Source organism: Pungitius pungitius, chromosome 4, assembly GCF_949316345.1.
Source record: "Pungitius pungitius chromosome 4, fPunPun2.1, whole genome shotgun sequence".
Lineage (NCBI taxonomy): Eukaryota > Metazoa > Chordata > Actinopteri > Perciformes > Gasterosteidae > Pungitius > Pungitius pungitius.
This window is the reverse complement of record NC_084903.1, coordinates 16,859,572-16,879,494: the sequence shown is the minus strand read 5'-3', so window position 1 is coordinate 16,879,494 and position 19,923 is coordinate 16,859,572. Positions and strand designations below refer to the sequence as shown.

The 19,923-nt window shown below is 41.7% G+C and overlaps 1 protein-coding gene across 1 annotated transcript in view; it reads right to left on the bottom strand.

Moving 5' to 3' along the window:
- Window positions 1-19,714, bottom strand: part of spata17 (spermatogenesis associated 17) — a 30,910-nt gene extending 11,196 nt beyond the window's left edge. Inside the window, exons 1-9 of the mRNA XM_037481370.2 lie at window positions 19,588-19,714; window positions 18,964-19,053; window positions 17,790-17,871; window positions 16,314-16,364; window positions 13,838-13,941; window positions 8,422-8,545; window positions 5,036-5,278; window positions 2,424-2,557; window positions 2,014-2,123 (exon numbers count right to left, since the gene is read on the bottom strand). Coding sequence (XP_037337267.2) covers window positions 2,042-2,123; window positions 2,424-2,557; window positions 5,036-5,278; window positions 8,422-8,545; window positions 13,838-13,941; window positions 16,314-16,364; window positions 17,790-17,871; window positions 18,964-19,053; window positions 19,588-19,655 — 978 coding nt within the window. The 5' untranslated portion in view covers window positions 19,656-19,714 and the 3' untranslated portion in view covers window positions 2,014-2,041. The remainder of the gene's footprint in view (window positions 1-2,013; window positions 2,124-2,423; window positions 2,558-5,035; window positions 5,279-8,421; window positions 8,546-13,837; window positions 13,942-16,313; window positions 16,365-17,789; window positions 17,872-18,963; window positions 19,054-19,587) is intronic.
- Between the last annotated feature and the right edge of the window lie 209 nt (window positions 19,715-19,923).

Here is a 19,923-nt window from a genome sequence, read left to right as displayed (position 1 = left end):
GGGTGCGAGGGCTGTGGCAGGGGTTTGTAAATAATTAGGAGCATGGCTGGGTAACACAGCTAGATAATGTGGCTGCGGGGAGGCTGGCTGGGCACGGCACGAAGATGATGAGTACCAGGGTTGAGCTGTCCACTCCATTGGCCCTATGAGCTGTGACAAGAAGCTCTGCTGGCTTCTGCTGTAGCTGGGGGTGATGCCAACGATAGGACTAATCCACTAATTACCACAGAATGAGAAAAGAAAGAGAGCGTAAACAGAGGTAGAGAGATACAAAGAGATGGCGCATCAGACAGAGAGGCGGAAGGGGGAATGTGAGATCGGATGAGCTCTGAGTGACAGCGGTATGACATGACTGGGCTGAGAGCATCTTTATCAACAACATCCTACACAGCAGCAGTGGTATTATCAAAGAGAAAGGGGAGGTCAAGTTCAGCCAGGAGGTATGAATGTGTGTCTCGTTGTGCTGTATGCATACGCATAGGATTTGCGTGAACTATACATACCGCTTGCCATTGTTTTGTTTTGTTGGAAATATGGTTCAATGATGACCAACGTTTTGACTTTTTTCCTTTCAGCTTTGGCAAATTGTCCACGTAAAAACTGATGGCTGTAATTTGAATAGTATCAATGAAAACCTTCATTTACCACACATGCTCAAACATAAAACCCCTCCAAGCTCTCCTTCAACATACTGTATTTTACACATATAGCGTAGTTGCAAGGAGCAAAACTGATCTTACTCCCCCGGCCCCTGTTGTCAGCTGCAGGAGACCCTATTCTCCCGCCCACTCACTCCACTTACTTATTTATTTCCACCTCCCGGGGCTGTGTTCGTTCATTCCCATGCCGCTGCTCCCTCCTTCTTCCCTTTGCCTCTCTCTCTCTCTCCCCCTAGCTCTCTCCCTCTTGTTTCACTCCTTGTTTCCGGGCAATTGGGTCTGGGTGCTGGTGGTGGGGGGTAAGAGGTTGGGGTGGAGCTGCTGGGAACTTTGTGTGCTTGCATGTGTGTGTGTGTGTGTGTGTGTGTGTGCGTGCTGGGAAGTGAGCTAATAAAGGACGGTGATCCATGAAAGGCCTTGAGCAAAGACACAGTCAATTACCTAATGCCTGGACCCGACCGCAGGGCCCACGCACATACATTCTCTCTCCTATATACTTATACTCACACACACACACACGCACACACATGCATACACCTCATTTACGTATACATGGAGAGGGGGCAGTGGAGGGCATAACTGGGAATTGTGTGTGGGTGGGTGTGCATATGTGTGTGATGGAGAGTGGCGATTTATTAAATTGCTGTCACTTTTGACAAATATGTGCAACTCAAGTTGAAAGGGTTAGGATGTACAGCATCTCCGTGTTTCCTCCTTTCTTTAAGAGGAAAATAAACCCTTTTAGACGAAAGCCCGGGCAGCCCTAGGATAAACCATTGGTTGCCATGAGTCAGTAAGGGTTGAGGAAGTGTCATCTGACCTGGCTCAATGTTCCAGCTCCAGACCGGAGTTAAACAGCTGTCGGACTTTATTGAGTTTGAAGTGAAAAGGACAACAAGGGTTTCTGTAACAGCTGTATGATCACTTTACAATTATTATCGGATTATTACAAATCTACAGCAGACTTTCGATGCTCTTTGCGTTTCAATCATATCTTTTACACACGTCAACATCAGAGACCTTTGACGCCTGAAGTTTAGGTTGTTGCATTAACGTGAAAATTTAATTAAATATGAATTTAATTAAATTACACCCAAATAATGTTGAATACTTCAATGGTCTCTTTGAACAAAGAGAAACACAAAAGTGCCGTTTGTACGAAAGATACATCTTGCGTGATTGTAAAAGTGTTGGAGGAAAAACGTTGACTGTGTCCAGGCAGATAAGGAAACATTCATCAGCTCTGCATCCTTGCGTTGCATTCGGGCTAGACGTCTCCAAAGATGACTCGCGAACTAAATGATAATAATAATACTACAGATCATGATGTTTGTGTTTGCTGTTTATAACCTACCTCCTCTCAGGGTTAGCGTGTAAATCCACTATCTGAAGCTCTTTGAGTCGATTGACTGAATAGAGGAGTTTCTGCTGTGGCTCAGACGGTGGAGTATACTTCCTGCTCCTCTGGTTGGCGAAGAAGAAAAACAATGACACAAAAAGTTAGTCATCTAGTTTGCAGTTCGTGAAGCGGATGCGTTTTATTGTTTATTACATAAACTGCACTGCAATTGTTTTCTTTTTTAAGCTGTATTTTAAGATATATAGACTGTTGAAAATGATATGATAAAATCTTTTACAAAACGTTTCTGGTTTCTTTTGTCTACGAGTCTATGATCATTTTACGAGTACGCTTTAGTAGTCAAATTTTGTTTGCAAGTGTATTTTTGTGTGTATTGTGTGTGCTTGCGTAACAATATGTCTCACAATGTGCCAGTGGGGATTGTGAATGACAGGCGTTGTCGAAGCTGATTCTGGGCCTCCTCCAGGTGTGTGTAGGAGGTCTGCAGACGCAGCCTCAGGTCAGGGCAATGCACGCGCTGCTCCCACACCGCCCCTGGCTCTCTCCCATAATCACAACCACAAGCGCAGAGACAGACACAAGAATGAGATAATGATCACTGTATATTTCTGTCTCAGGCCTTAGCCTCTCCCTCTGATCCCTCTTTCACAGAGACAGAGATGGCTTACTGCTAAAACCAGAGGGCAATCCTCTTCATCTCTCTTCCTGTGACACAGCGACCAAGAGAGAATCAGAGTGGGAAGAAAAAGGTGTCATAGAAGAAAATTCAATCATGCAAGAGAGTGAGGAAACCAGGAGACCAGGCCTGCCACAGTTAGAAGTGAGGAACGCAGAGTGGGGACAAGAGCTGCAAAGCGTGAGCAAGATGGAAAAAGGAGTAGAAAACATGCACAACCACTAACTCTAATTAGCTTTGGACTGACATCCAACTTTGTGAGTGAAACCAATATCATTGATCAAATGAAAAGCTATGAGATCATAAAGTTATTATAAAATAGCTCATCAAGTGAAATATATACATATCATATATATATATATATATTCAACATATGACAGCAAACACAATATCTTTAATCGTTTTTGACTCTATTGAAGATCTAAACAACAGAAGCATAAGATGCATCAAGCTATGGTTCTACAGAAAACGCTTTGAACAGTTTAAAGCGTGCATTTCTTGGTTTGTTCTGTTCTGGAGATTTCTTAATAATGAATTCTTTAATTTATTAATTTAATTTATTGTAAAAACTTCTGAGCGATTCAATGTGATTCTCTGGGACCTAAAGTCAGCTAAACTTTAACAGCTGTCCATCAATTGTAATCCTTGTCTTCTTGACATTGTGGCTCCTACCCTGGAGTGATGGGTTCCTGACTGACATATCAAAGTTGCAAAAACAAAGAAATGTTGTTTTTAGTAACACATTTTTGAGCCCCTCCCCGTCCCCCCTTGCATTGCCTTGAGACTGTGGTGCTCTTGTATTGAGGACATTGAATACACTTGAAACATATGTAAAAGTTCTTAACCAGTGAATGCCAAAGTGAAAAAATCCGTACATGTGTATATTTTCTTTTCAGCTTCAAGCTACAACTACAAAAATGTGTTGTCTGGTTAAGAAGGATAACAAGTTAGACCACAAACAATTACTTTGTTACTTGTAGACGGGCACATGCTCTTTTGTTCTAGTTCTAGTTAAACTTTGTCCATTACAGATTAACTTAACTGTTGTGCTTTGTTTGAGGTGACCTTCAGTTGTTGTTTGGTGTTAAAAAAAGAGGGAGGATGACGGGGGGAGAGATAGAGGGAGGGACGGGGACCCTGTCCTTGCTCCTATCGCCACGGGATCGCTGGCCTGGCCTGACCACTTCCACAGCCAGCACCTCAACCTTATCCATCACCACTAGATAGTTATCGCACCAGGGAGGGAGGGGCTGTGGGGCGTAGGGGTGAGTACAAATCAAGGAAGGGGGACTACTTGCACTAATCACGCACACTAAAAAAAAAGAAACAAAGAAAGAGAGGGAGAAAGACAGATGCCATGAATATGTGTGTAAAATCTATTCTTCTCTGTGTCGGCACTAAGAGACCTTCCTGAGAACATTATTGAACTCACCCAACTACAGCCAGCTGGAGACATGTGTCTAATAAAACACGGATCCACGCCTCATTTCTGCTCACTTATGTTTTACATTACTAGAAACTAATAATAGAGAAAGCACTTTGCCATAAAGAGCAACAGAGCGTAAATAACACAAATGGTGAAACGGCTTCTCATTAAATAATCAACATACACACACACACACACAAATGCTTGAACACTATGAAATACCTACATAGTACAAATGCTCAGGTTGACTAAGGTGAATTTGAGTTTAGTTCCTAAAAAAGACATACCTCTGTTGCCGTGTCTTCTAAATCTATAAGAAGGTCGGATGTTTAGCCATACTAAACACGCAAGACTGTGTTTTTGAGAGATTCTTTTTCATGTTGTCGATGCATGCATTAACAAGAAGATCCCTTAAGATACAAAATGGGATTAAAGTCAATTTACAAACAAATCCTTTTGAGCCTGCGACAGCGCAGACCTTACTGGTTGGGTAAGGCACATTGATTGGCTGCCACACCCCACGCACTGAGGTGCAAAAAACGTTTGATTGTAACACGTAGACACAGTTACACATTTACAGTAGTTCTCACTGAATTACAGACACTAAACGGCTCCATGCACTAGCCCCCAAGAGGGCTGTCTGCCATGTTTTAATGATGTCAATCTTCTTTAAAAGGAGTTTCAAAGGATCTACGTTTCCATTAAGAAGCGTTTCAATTGAGACCAGAAAGGGATGTTAGGGGCCTTTAATAATTAGTATGGCACGTTGTAAAAATTATTAGAGTCTTTCACCTCTTTCCTCATTCTTCCCCCTTATAGTCGCTTTTATATTCTCGCCCTATTATTGAGCTGTGTTTCTTGGCCTCCACCTGGTCACGTACTGTATGTCGTGGTTCGAGCTTGTAGCCTCTCACCTGCTGTTTCTTGATGGCAATGGGGGGCAGAGTAGGCCTGGAGGAGCAGTAAGTTCCAGTGTTGTCGATCCATGGGGATCGAGGAGTCCCACGGAAACTTGAGGCTGTTGGGTCAGGCACACCCAAGGGACGAGTCCTTTCCCTGTGGGGCGGCCTGGTGGGGGTCTGGTACTTGACCTGCCTCAGCAGCAGTTCCATCTCATGGGGAGAGGTCCTAAATGGAGAGTTGAAAACCCCAGGGCACTGAGGGGAGAGAGAGAGAGAGAGAGAGAGAGAGAGAGAGAGAGAGAGAGAGAGAGAGAGAGAGAGAATAACCCTATATGATTAATAAAGTGAAGGATTGCAAGAGACACACAGTGTCAATATGAGCAATGTAATGTGATCAGAAGCATACATTTTGTCACTAACTATTCAATAAGATACATTTTGGACTGGCTGTGTGGATATAACTCTAACTGTGACAAAAAGATGAAGACATGCAAAGGGAAAAGTCCCTACCCTGACTCAAACCAGCGGCATATTAGCTGCTTGTTGGGTTTTGAGGCACCAGGTTGTTCTCCAGTGTGTTTTGCTCCCCAAACATTTTTCCAAAATCCATTTGGAGTTTGGGGAAATCTAAACATAATTCTGTGTATCAGGGGGCCATCAACTAATTGAATGGCTTCTTCCTGGTACAGCTTAAAGTGAGAGCAAAATTAAACCAACCAACCAACAACTGTTACAAGCAATATTCTGAGGTCATTAGAAACATCAGATTAAAAAAAAACTTTTTCCATGTAGTTTTTTTTGTAATGCCCTTCATATTATCCAGATGAACCTAAACTTGTGTCTCTGTTAACAACAGTTGTCAGTGCCCCAAATGCACACAACGTGGCTCCTGGCCAACCAAATGCTTTTGCCAGGTTAAATATTTGGCTACAGCAGCTCAGTGCTGCACTTGACACAGATACATAGATAGCAACAAATTACTACAGAGACAGCTCTGCTGCATCCGTGTCAAATGCGGCATTATACAAGACTGGAATCTAGTTGTTCACCAGAACAACACACGCACATATACACAAATAAAAAAACTTTGCCGGTCCTGTTCTGAAGTGGGTAGAGATTTGCCACAGACGGCTTCAGTAATAATTATTCAAATCACAGTGATCCTTTTGCCTGAGTGTTAATTACCAGACCAAAGCTTTGAGTTGGAGGACTCTGTATCTACTCTATATGCTAATAACACCGCTTGCTATTTAGGCCACTCTAAAAGACTGGGACCAACGAAGAGAAAGGAGGGAGACAGGCCATAAGTGGGAATTGGCTCCTACTTTATCGACTGGTTAATTAGTCAATATTTCATTACAACATCATAAGTACTTTTGATTGTAAATGTCAAGTGTTTCAGCATGAGGAGAGAGGAATGACTTCTCACACTTATTTCTTTAACAGTTGATTGTAGACACAACTGGAATACAGCAGATGGGTCCCGCTGGCTGCATTAGTTTTTTGCGAGCTCAAAGCTGATGTCCAACTCAGGCATTATTTTTGTTTGAGATAGTCATTATTAATATAAAGTAAGAAAAACAAAATGCATTACATTTGTCAGCCTTCTAAAATGTCCGTTGCCTCTCTCCGTCCCCCAAGAGAACCACTGAGGCTTGCACAAACTCCACGTGCTAAACAAGTCAAACAAGTCAAAACATTTATTATCAGGGTTTTCTGTATATTTCTTTATGGTTGAGTATCTGTGTACAACGTAGATTAGAGATCGGTGTACGCACAATAACACTAACCCTGCCAAAACAGGAAGGGACAGAAATCTGAAGACACACATACATATTCTCAACGATCTTAAAGATCACACACACACATACAAGCATGCAGACACACACACACACACACACCAAAAGTAGCATCCTAGCTACGGGAAGAGCAATGATGTTGACCCCAGGAACACACCATCTCTGTCTCTGTCATGGGGACTTCGGGCCTTTAGGTAAGCTATATGTGTGTGTGTGTGTGTGTGTGTGCATGTGTGTGGGCTGGGGTCCGAGAAGTGAGGAAGGATGAACTGTGTAGGAGAGCCATCTATTCACTGCTGACAAGGTCAGCGCTACGAAGGGAAAGAGTCCCCTGCCATATGCAGAGAGAGTGAGAGAGGGAGAGAGAGAGAGAGAGAGAGAGAAAGGAGGGCGGGGCGGGGAAGAGCAAACTTTCTTGCTTTCTTTCCTTATTATTCATAAAACACACGTTATTGTTGTACATAATTGATGAAAAAAATAAACATACAATCAATCCAAAGCATTTGGAATCGAAAAGGAAACTATTCTGTACTCCAGCAAACACCAATTTCATGATACAAATGTTCTGAGGCGGTGTCCATGTCACAATCTCAGAACATGGGAGACCTGCAGGAGGTAAGCCAGATGATGACAATGCTGCTTTCACAGGTATGCAGGAGAGAGAAAGAGAGCAATAGAGAGAGGGACCAAGAGAGCTTGGACTAGTGGTGCTGAATCAACAGTGACCAGTGTGCTTTGTCTTCATTATGATCCCAGTGGGGAGTCACAGAGATGTGTGGATGCCACACACGCATGCACACCTGTGCCAGGGGAAGCACTAAAATACTCCACTCAGCACATCACAAGAGCCATGAAGACACATACTTACTCATACACACACACACACACACACACACACACACATACGGCCCACTTGTGTTACCTAAAGATGGGTGCTCTTTTCATTCCCCACAGCCTCTGTCTGGAGGATTCACCTATCTGTAACACTTATTCTATTGCCTATGTGAGTCTCTGCAAGTGTGCATCTCTAGGATGTCGGTTGCCTGTAACTCGCATTCTCTTTGACTAAAATAAATGACACCAGATAATGATGTTATTGCCGGTGGAAGATGGGTGAATGGGATAATGTGCTTTTTTTCACATCCACACCTTTAACCTTTGTTAAGGTCACAATAGTGTCCTAACTAGAGAACTAAAACAATTATACTATCTTGCTATTATTAAAACTATAAAATAGTGAGTATCTATATGAAACTATACTAAATGAAATATGCTTTTGAATTCAGCCATGTATACATAACCATATACTATACATGTATACTACCAACTCCTTCACATAGAGTAGCATACCACTTCATCCCAATGCTTTTATTAACCATGCTGCGAATACTCATCTTAAACATCTTACATGCTCAATATGACACTGCTTTATGAAAGATAAATGGAGCCATTGAGATAAATGGATTGCAATATTGAATATTTTATTTTTATATCTGAACAATGTTTCTGTAGCTGTAATTAACAAGAAATCCTAATACCTGATAATATTGGCCTCAAATATTGTACTGTGCGGTGGCATCTATTTTCCTGGCGACCAACCTGACTCGTGCTGAGGAGGTGGTGGAACCTGTGGGCTTGGTAGACCTTGGCGGTCTGCTCCTTCACAACATCAAGACAGTCTCTCTCTCTCCGCCGGAGCTCCTCAATTTCTGCCAGCTCCATCCTACGGGGCACACACAACATCCCCCCCAAAAGATGCAATCAATGTTCAGTGATTAGAGGAAAGTTATTTCAGACAGGGCGCACTGTCAATCAATCAATTTAAATCAAAGAAAAACATTGATGAATCATGATCCCAGTCATCTGAATGCTTTTGACTAACTGGATACTGAACTAAGATTTCATTTTATTGCAATATTACTTAATGTAAAAATATTTTGTTTTAATCTACTTTTGCGTTGAACTTTAGCTACAGAGCTACAGCTGACTTTACATCTTAACCCTACATTAATAAAAAATTACGCCAGTAGATTTGGGCAGATTTTAGTGTGTATCTGTACTATAAAGCTGAACCGTTCCAGTCGTCTCCTTCAGATGGATAAACAACTGCTGACACAGAGACTGGGACAGACATGGAAAGACAGAGCAGCTATGAGAGAAAAACTGCAGACTGAGACAGCATGGGAGGAAAACAGCATAGTGAGAGCGCAAGAGGCTATAAGTGGGAGGATGATGGATATATTTCATCACCGCAGCCAGGACAGGTCTGTCTGTGACATCTGTTAAGCAGAGTTGGCTAAATGGGATGCATTAAAAGCCCATACACAACAATTGCATTTGGCAATCACACAGCCTTATTGTTACAAGGGGGTAATAACTTAAAAAGGGAATTGCAAACAATTACTAAAACACACATGCAATGGTAGTGTAGAAAATACACACTCAGACACACAGAGTAAAGCCAATCAAATTCCAAAAGAGCAATACCAATGAGGGTATCCTTCTCTCTTAGTCAAGCATTCCTTTTTTCTCTCTCATTCTTCTTCAGTTTTATTTCTCTGCCCAACTTCTCTTTTCAATTACAAGACTCCACAGGAGGAATCAGAATATTCATAGTGTGTCTGTAATGTGAGGTTAACACATTCTGCGGCGAGTGACATTTAAAAAGAAATCACAACATCGTTCGCATTGCCTTTGCATTCTCATTCCTTCCTCAGCACCGGATTAAATTACAAAATAAATGAAATATGCACAGCACTGTGTGTGGTGTGTGTTTAGGTGTGTGTGTGTGTATGTGTGGCAAGAATGAGAGCAAGTCTAAATGTGTCTGTGCGTGTCCATGCAATATTAAGCACAGTAATTTAAAACCATGTGTATATATGTGTGGCTGTATGACTATATTTGCTATTGTGTGTGTGTGTGTGTGTGTTTTCAGTGTGTTTATATAGTTAATATAGAGGTTGCTTGGCCTCGATTTGTACACCTGGCTAACAGGGATATTACATATTAATGTAAAATATAAAGTTTGGGTTTAGGTGTGGGCGAGTCTGACTCACAAACCAATTGGTGCATGCGTATGTTTATAGTATGTGGGCTTATTCTTCGCCCTTCGTTCATTAATGCCGCCTTAAAAACAGACAGCTAATGTTTTCGGGGGTCAGGAACCGTTCTCGTACGTCCGTGTGTGTCTGAGCTGAGTGTTTAAGTTTGACTGTATCAGTGCGTGTGCATGTGTGCATCCTTGCGTCTGTGTGTGTGTGTGTGTGTGTGTGTGTGTCAGATTGAATGGGTGACCTTTGCTTCCCTGCCCCCAGCCCCAGTGTTATTAATTGCTGTGTAGTGGACAAAAGCCAAACAGATTTGTAACGGCTGAAGGCACCTCGATCTGTGTCGACCCAACCAGCCGCCACAACATACAACCCTCATTAGCCTTGTTCGGCACGCAGCACGGACACTGAGTGTGCGTGTGCGTGCGTGTGCGTGTCTTTGCATTTGTGTGTGTGAGAGTGAGAGACTGTGTGTAGTTGAGTGTAAGAATGAAAGATAAAAGAGCAAACAGTGTGATAAACCACTGGCTTGCAATTCTGTGATATGTACTGATGTGTTGTTGTTATCTAGTTTATGAACGTACACGGATGCCTTGGTATTGCTCAACTACTATTTTGTGTACTTTAGTATCTACTGAGGGTACATTTAGTAATTGCTTAACACTTTAGGCTAGAACCTTTTCATTGCATATTTGACTGCTCATCTACTATTTACTGAAAACAGACTTGTTAAGGCTTTATTGATTTGAATGCTGAAAGTTATAATTGATTCTCCATTGAAAATGGTGGAAAGGAAAAATGGTACACAAGAATTTGTAAATATTGATCAAAGCCTTGTTGTGTTTCATCACATTATAGTCATATTAAGTTTAAAGCTCAAAACACATGTTGAAGTGTGGAGTAACTCTTTGGCTCAAGGCTCATTGGAATTCAACAACATTGATTTCTTTCTGCATTTTGAGTTAAAATCCTTTAGGAGCAGTTTTTGCATGTGTTTTTTGCATATGTTGTCCCCAATGTCATATTATACATTAGAAGCACAGTAGGAAATATAAGGATTAATAATGATTATTGGATGGTTATAATGTGCTTAGCATGCCATGCTATGTCCTCGGAGCTGTCTGACTCCAGATTACTTTTGATGGCTGGTGAACTATTGGACAAGATAATCGAGCATTCCTAAACTACTTTAAAATAATTGAAACTCAGACTGACACTTTCACCCTGGACTGTTAACTTATTTAAATGGCTAATATAGAACAGCTACATTTCACAGTTCTTCCTTAATAATTTACTACCTGGTTCAAAATGGGGCATAAGGGGCTGATGGGATATCCGAGTGAAGCATTGTGGGACAGTAAGCCACACCTGTGGTGCAGGCTGGCAACGGAGCAGCTAATTGGCCGGTTTCTAAATATTTAATGGAGGCTTGACCTGATTGGCTGTTTGATTGCTCCAATTAAATGATTCAATAGCTGGCAAGGAGGGATAGTCAGCCAGTCAATTTAAACAGTGACCGGCTCAATGTATTGACCCTTCAACACGCTCGTAACACAGCCTAACATTTAAGGGATTGATTAACTAATTTACTGGTACAAGTAACAGTAAAACCTATGTTACCAAAAAGTATGCTCACAAAAAATGTTTTCAGATTTGAAATAATTTCCAATCAATATTCACATTATCGTACCAAAAACATTTACAATTTCATGAAATATACTTTTTCTACTATTTCTATTACTATTTTCTGCATTCTTTTACTCTCCAAAGTAATTTCCTAAAAAGGGAGGGAGAGGAGAGGACCCTGAACACACGCACACACACACACACACACAATAAATAAATCCAATCAGACTGAAGGGGGGGAACTTGTTTCCAATAAAACTGGATCAGAAAGAAAGAGCAGCAAAAGAAAGACTGACGCATAGAAGCAGAGTGATGGCAGGGCGGGTGTGCAGGCAGGCCCACACTCTCTCCACCATCGGTTCAGTTCTCCTTTCATGAATGTCCTTGAGAGGGACACAAGAGAGGGAGGAACGAAGAAGGCTGAGGCAAAGACAGACGGGGAAAAAGTACAGAGAGGAAGCGAGACAGCATGGCACAGGAGGAGGGGGATAAAAAAAACGAGTGCTGCTCAGCCTCGCAAACAGCAAGTCCATGAATTCTCCCTTGTTCTCTTTAGAATAAGTTCAAACGATTTAGCCGTGTCGTTGGGACATCACAGGCACAATCATCTATCTGATTATGGCAGTAATAATTACACAGCTGTTTATTGCAGATAGAGGAATAATTCATGCAGTCAACAGGCTGTGTTGGTAGCGGGAGCGATGACACCAGCAGATTTAGTAAATATGCAAAGCGCGCCGGCTCTGCTTTCCTAATTGCCCCAATCGTCCCATTGCATGCCCTTATTAAGGCGCAGGAACTTTAAGTGTCCCCCTGACAAAGTGATGAATTGTTGGGGTATCAAGGAAAACCATGGCAGAGTGCGGACCGCACCGGGGTCCTGACTTCATTAGGCTATGCGGGAGGAAAGGAAGGATGAGTGTGAATGGACACTGGAGAACAGAGAGCGAGAGAAAGACAAACTAGATAGAGAACGAGAAAGAGAGCGGCAGGGTGTTATAGGTAGCATTTATTAGCTGGATGCCGTACCTAATGAAATGACACAGATGGTTCCGTGCTTTGGAGAATTGTCACGGGGAGAACGGGGGACTGAAACAGAGTCGGAGGGAAGGGAGAGAGGTTCGGAAGTCTATGTATTACTCCTATACCATTACCATGCGCAGCCGATCAGCCTGCACTAAATGGGGACCATTAGTCCAACTTTGAATAATTTATGCAGCGGTTTGGACAGACAGACTTACGGGAGGGAGGAGGGAGCACGCTGGTAGATTAAAAAGCGGACCTTTGCGGGGTGAGTGATCAGGCACCGTGCGATCCGAGGGCTCGGCAGCCAACACAGAAAGGATATTTTGAATAAACGCCCGCACGGCGTTAATTGATCGTGACCCTGGCAGCACTAAATAAACATGTGATTAACTTGAGAGAAAGTGACCTCAACACCCTAAACCATCGCGGAGGAGGGGCTGCGCGGGTGTGTGTCTGGATTTTGGGGATGTCACACAGCTGATAAGGAAACCGTAACACCTAAGTGAGAAAGTAATCTTGTGCTCCTTGAATTCTCTTTTCTACGGACATTTACGTACTCCGGTCTTCCACTGCTCCTCATATTGCTTTTTAGACTGTTACTATTTGCTCTAGGACTATAAATGTTTAAATACTTTTTAATCAAGTTTGATCATTAATGGCAGTACATGCAATTTAATAATTTAGTGGCTGCATAGTAAAAAAAAATAAACTATTATCTTCACAATTGTACCAGTTCAAAAATGTTTTTTTAGTTCACCAGTTGTGTTTGTTTGTTTGTTTGTGTATCTGTCTGTCCTTGTGGGATATAAAACTAAAGTGTCAATGCTCTTAATGGACTTTAACAGCCTGGTTCCCCCTACCTCTAAGAGGGGCAATGAGTGAAGAGGAAAGGTTGAACGCTGGTGGGGGAGAGGGAAAGTCAGTGATCCAAGAAGCACTTTAACAAATTTACATTTAATTTTAGCAGAAGCCTAAAGATATTTTGCTGGTAAAATATATTAGCAGTATTAAAAATGTGACTTTTAGCTATACGTGATGTTTTTTTTTTGTCAAAAATAAAAGATGGCGTATATCTAGCAGTAAGCCCTAGAGCAAAGGATGTTTTATTAATGCACGAGCTGCGGTTCAAATCAGAGGCTAATTTTTAATTTCTTCACATCGCTCACTTCTCTCTCTATTAGCCCTCAGCGCTTTAGAGTCGGTCTCTCTCTCTCTCTCTCAGAAATAAAAAAAAAAACCTTTTAAAATGGTACAACATCTTAACAAAAAGGGGACACCCCACTGAGGAACTTGTGGTATTTCTTTTTTTTTTTTACCTGACAAGCTCATTTTTCCAGGACAGTCCTTCCAGATACCTCTTGCGTGCGTAGAAGTTATGAACATACTTCCGTACAAAGAATCCTCGCCATCTCCGCTGGATCTGTGTGGGATTAAAGCGCAACAGAGGTTTTCTTCACATGTCTCATTTTTATCCACCCCGTCCAAAGCCGGTGTCCCGTGTCTCCGAAATGTTTGTGTGCATGGGTCAGAGTTTACAGGTGTGCACATTCTCCCGTCAGGCTTGTTTTCATAGATCACAAATTTTGCGAGGGAACCAGCGTACGCCTCTTTCGGGCCCTGTTTTTTGCATCAGCGGCGGTTATAAATGAGAGGCCAGATGTTTTCCAACAAAAAGGGATATGGGAGATCTGGTAGTGTGCCAACTTTGATGATTAATTAAATCAAAAGAAATAATTTGTTCCAAATAGCAAATATTTCAATAATGAATACTAAATAGACATGCTGTTTACGGACAGGCCTTAAGGTGAAAATTAAGGTAAGGCATGTTTTGTGATACCCAAGACCTATACACCTAAACTTAAACATTAAAAACCAGAAAAAGAATATAAATGTTGGTACACTTTTTAAACAACCTTTTCATGGTGTTCTTTTTCCTCTGCAGTGACAGAGGGACAATCCAGGGGAGACAGCTGCCACTGCTCCATATGTTTAACTGTATCCATCTACGTTGATTGGGGAGGCTGCAGATTAGCTAGCGCACACACACCCACACACACACACACACACACACCACTGGACCGTTTTAAAGCGAGGGGGCGGATGTCCTTCAAACTAATTAGGAGATTAAAACAATGGCAGGTAAAAGAGTAATCACACTGTGAGAAGAGGGAACCGGAGAGAAGAGGTGGAGTGGAGGATGGGGGAAAACAACAAAGAGCAAAATGAGAATTAGCATTGATCTGCCAGTCAATAGATAATTTTAAATAAAGTAATTGCCGCCTCCCGAGTTCTTGCTGACCTTTGTTGACTAGTGAAATCGATGCTGTTGAATCTAATACAAATCCGAGGTGCGGCATGTAAACACTGGTTTCTATTACGGCCCTAATACATTATCCTCTGTTAGCTACCATGCCGTGATAAAGACAACAGGACGGGAGGAAAAAAAAAAAGAAAGAAAATTGATTCAAAGGAAGTGTCACATGGGGATTTTGAGATGATTGTTTCTCACTTTTTTCTCTTTCCTTCTTTTCTAAGACTTTGAAAATGTATTTGGTAACGATGGTCTGTGAGTAGAGATGCCCTTTAGTTCTCTGATTATAGTGCTCGCAATCCTACCAGTATTAATCGATGAGATCCCAAACCATACTGGTATACTTGGGATTGAATGTCATCTTTCAACAGGTGGTATCATAAAGAAAGTAGAAGTTTCACAAGACCCTTTTAGAATGTAAAACTAGTATTAAACTTCTGGTCAGGGACCAAGTGTTTGAATACCAATGTGCATGTATTTTGTGGTGGGAGAAAATTGGAGCCCACGCAAAACCAGGTCATTTGGACACAATGAAATGCAGACTGTGCAGAGAAAAGATTCATTTGGCCCACAAGGGGTTCAAACCCAGTACCTTCTTGAATTGCTAAACACAGAGTCAGTTTGCTGGCCCGTTTATTCATGTTTCCTTTTCCATTAACATTCCTATTGCTTCCTTTAGGAAACTGTAGTTATTCAATATGTAATAAAGACCTCTTCTCCAACTCCAACTTCAGGCGTCACTGCACTTTAACTTTCGCCTCATGACCTACAAGAGCTGGGTCAAACACTACCGGGGTGGTCAGTTTTATTTGTTTGGATTTCTATTAGGTGTAAAACTCAAAGCCCTCAATTTCTGGGCTGTTTCACCAGTATGAAAATATTGCAACCATTTCTCTCCGTATGGATAGCAACACAGCCTCTTTGATAAACACCAGTGGGTTTTGTTGGCCTATAAAGAACTGTTTACCAAAAGAGATGAAGATATGGAGTTGTTAAAATATAAGGTTTCTGTGCAGTATCCGTGTGTAAAAGTGTCAAAACGTCTGTCACAGCCCCAGTGCAAGGATTCATGGGTAAACAGTAATACCTGTTGAGAAGCAGAAAAAACAAAGAAAAGAAAATAATGTAGTTTGTTCTTTGCTCTACTCAAGTCTAAAATGTTAATACAAAATGATCAATCATTTTAAAATAACAAATTGGAATTGTCTCTTCTGTCTGGTATACTTGAGTCTAATAGGCCTAATTGATGAATTAAACAAAACTACTGTTGCGCTATACAGCGTTAAGAAGTAAGACAAGAAAAATATCATCGAGGATTATAGAAGTTTTATGATAACCAGTTTTTGCAACCAAGTGGTGTGATGAAGTGCTTACAGGTTATTCATGGGGACTCCCATTCACAGCACACACAAAGAAACAGAGTGCCCCCATCCACCCCCGACACTCCATTTGCTAAAACAAGACACCATGGTGATATTTACCCTGACCGCCATCTCCTCGTAGAAATTCATCTTCATGATAAAATATGCCGCCTGTGAACACAAAGGAAAAGATGGTGTTACATCTTGTCTCCCGGCCCTCTGATCTGTCCACAGCAGGCGTCAAAGATAAAGAGCTCTTTATACATAATACATTGCACAGAGGCAGCACAGATAGGGCCACTGTAGGGGGGGAGGGAGAAGGGAAAGAAAGGAGAGAAGGAGAAGCAAGGGAGATGCAGGGCAAAAAGAGTGGAAGTCAGAGGGGTGTAGGGGGAGAAAGGGAAAGAGAGCAAGGGAGGGAGGGAGAGAAAGTGGTTAGCGGGACTTTGCATCAAGGGGAGGACAGTATTCTCTTAATACACCAACGCAGACAAGGGCCAAGAAAATCTATGGTAGTCGAGCAGCGGGCTAATGGAGATGTATGACGGCCAAACGCTCTCCTCTGGATTTCATAATCAATGACAGCGCCGCCAGAAGTGACAAACAAAAGGCCAGAGAATATTCGGCGGGCGCACTCAACCAGGCGCTGCACACCAAACGGGTCGGGCCGACCACTGGGGGCACTTCTCAGGAGCAAACTGGAGAGTCGGCCATAAGAGGGATTCATATCTCAACACGTCTTTTTTAATAATGACGGGGAAGAAAGGCAGGAGAGGAAAGGGAAGGAAGACAAAGACTTGAAAGGAGGTTGTAAATTCAGCTTGATGCTTTGAGATGAGGCTTTGTGCACGTCACATTCCACATGATAAGGTCCGCAGGAGTAGGAGAGGAAAAATGACAGACGGAAAGAGAGAGAGACAGAGGAAAAATATAATCTCTCAGGGCTAATTCAAAATAGTGCTCCGTGGCAATTTTGAGCGATTCATATTAGTGCTCGTCTGGTTCCAAATGAGACCAAACAGCCTCGTTTTAGAACATATGTGTATTGTGACACATCCTTCATCGTTTATTTCAACACCCACCCCCCACCGTTCATCCACCCCCCCACCCCGCTTTCCATTTCTTGAATGCCTCCCAAACGGCGGCTGGCAGTTATGCTTTAGCAAACAGTCAATTTACAGGCATGATAAATAGCTTGTTGTGATATGTTTACAAAACTCAATCCAGGGGAAAATTATACGTGAGAGAGCTGGGTATTGGATCCGGTATCAACAATCTGTTCAATTAAGAAGCAGTTGGAGGCAATATGCTGAAAATGGGGCCTTGTTTTACCAAAGCACACACATACACACAAACTCCTCTGCTCTCTCTTCCCCTCTCCGCGCCTTTTCTATCTACATCCCAAGAGCTCCAATATAGATGGAATTCCTTATCATATTGCATCATATTTCCTAAGTGCTAATTTCCCTATGTGTAATGAGTGAATTATATTTCTTAAGGTCAGACGCAGAGACTTAGGAATATGGCAATTGAATTCTAATGCATGCTATCATAACATAATCAATATATCTATAGCCATTCCAGGCAGTGGCTTACCTTCACCATTTGTCGGAAACGTGCCCTTGCTGTGAAGCCCCGCCATATCTTCTGTATAATGATTGCCTTCTTGTGCAGATGACTGCAAAAAATGTCAATTTAGGGAGATGATTGGACATGTATAGTTCAGTAGTTGAAATGAAAGAAACACAAAAAAAAAGTTATTCAGATAAACATAGGACTATTAAATGTGCGATTCTTTTAGTTTGAACTGTGCTGATAAATTACATTTTTGAGTCAAAAACAGATGGTGATCTTTTATATATTCAGAAAGTAATAAAAACAATATTAACAGCTGAAATAATTTAATTGTATATAACGTAATTTGATAAATGCAATCACAAAATTCAAAAATTATTAAGAAAAGAGCGCTTTTGTTTTCTGAATACAAATGTTAGGGGTTGTACGAGGCCCTTCAATTAAAAGGTCAGGGCAACATTTCACTTACAAACATATGCTCTCCAAAAAGACAGACAAACACACACACACACACACAGAACATTTCTGCTCAAGGCTTTTCGATCATGTCTGATGGGCCTTTCACCCCCTTTAGTCAGTGGCACACATTTGTATTCATCTTCAAACATACTCTAAATGCAAGTCCACTGCGATTCTCTGCCTCCAATGAGGCCATCAATTTCCAAAAGGCCATTTATATGCCCAGAAAATCAATGCTTATAGTGGGGATAGCACAACCCCGGAGTTGCACTTAGGCAGCTAAAATTGTTGCTAATTATCCACTTAACGCATTGATCAATTAACTAAAGTAATCTGAATTAACCTACTGTCTGGAAGTTTGTCTGCTGACCCTGTAGAATGGTGCTGGGGTCACAGAATAAGAACAAGCACAGACATAGGGACATTCATTTCTCTGTGTGTGTGAAAGGGGCACAGAGTGCAAGTGACATTTATTCCTCCAGGCCATTTGCAAACCTCTAGAAGTGGGATAATTATGAGAATGAGCTAGTATCAGGGTTTCCCTTGAAATTAACTCTTAAGAGTCCAGCCAGAACGTTTTTCAACCCTGAGGGGGGGGAAGGCAAATTGGTGTATAAAATATTAAGGCTTATATTATTTTACCTATGGCATTTGATGGAGTAGTCATCCATAACATATGTGGTTTACATATTTCAACTGTTAGCCAGATATTCAAATATCCAAATTGTTGCCATACCTGAGGTAAGCCCGCACCTTGCAAGCTCTGAACCAGCTCTGAATCCGGGTGGAGGCCTGGTTTTCCCTTTGTCTGTTCTCCTCAGCTTGGCTAGGCACAGGGTCACATAATAATAGAAGTTTGGCAACGTTAGCGATTATCTCACATCACATCTTTGTACATGTCCTTCACTATGACACAGAGACAATGAATGCACCTGGAGGTTATTAGCCAGACTTTGCTTTGGAGCTCATCCTGCTTTGCAGGCGCTTGGACGTTTCAATTAACGTTAACTTCGTTATGGCCCCACTGCCAATGATGCAATTGCACAATATAACATTAGCTAAAGTACCAGTCAAGCGTTTGGACGTTTGCACTGACTGGAACTGTTGGTTACTATCGTCTTTGCTAAAAAATGACAGAATTCACCGTTTTTGTAACGTTTGCTGGTCGGTAACGTTATAGCGCTACCTCACGCTTAACGTCAACTGTTAGTCACTAACGTTAGCTAGCGGGGTTAACGCTAAAAGAGGGAGGCTTGGGGTGACACTTTAGCTAACGCTAATGGTTAATTATGTCAATGCTTCAACAGCCAAACTTTTTAACTACTGCCACATTTTGTTTACATGTCGTAATGAAACAAACCTGTTTCTGAAGAAGTATTCCTTTTTGAAATTGTCAACTTTACTTTGTATTTTCAACAGCTCCGCCATTTGTTTCACAGGCTACAGTTTACTTGTTGTCTTGACAACAGTGCAGTATTACAACGTGATGGAGATGCGTTCGAAGCACCTCTGGAGAGTAGGAATTTCCCTCAGGACATAAAGAGTAACGCTGTCCCCACTGACCCGGTTGTAACAAAGACACGTCTGCCTTCTGGAAGCGTCGGTATGTGTCGAGATTGCGAGGTTTAAAGGCAATATATATATATATATATATATATATATATATATATATATATATATGCTGTTAAAAAATAAT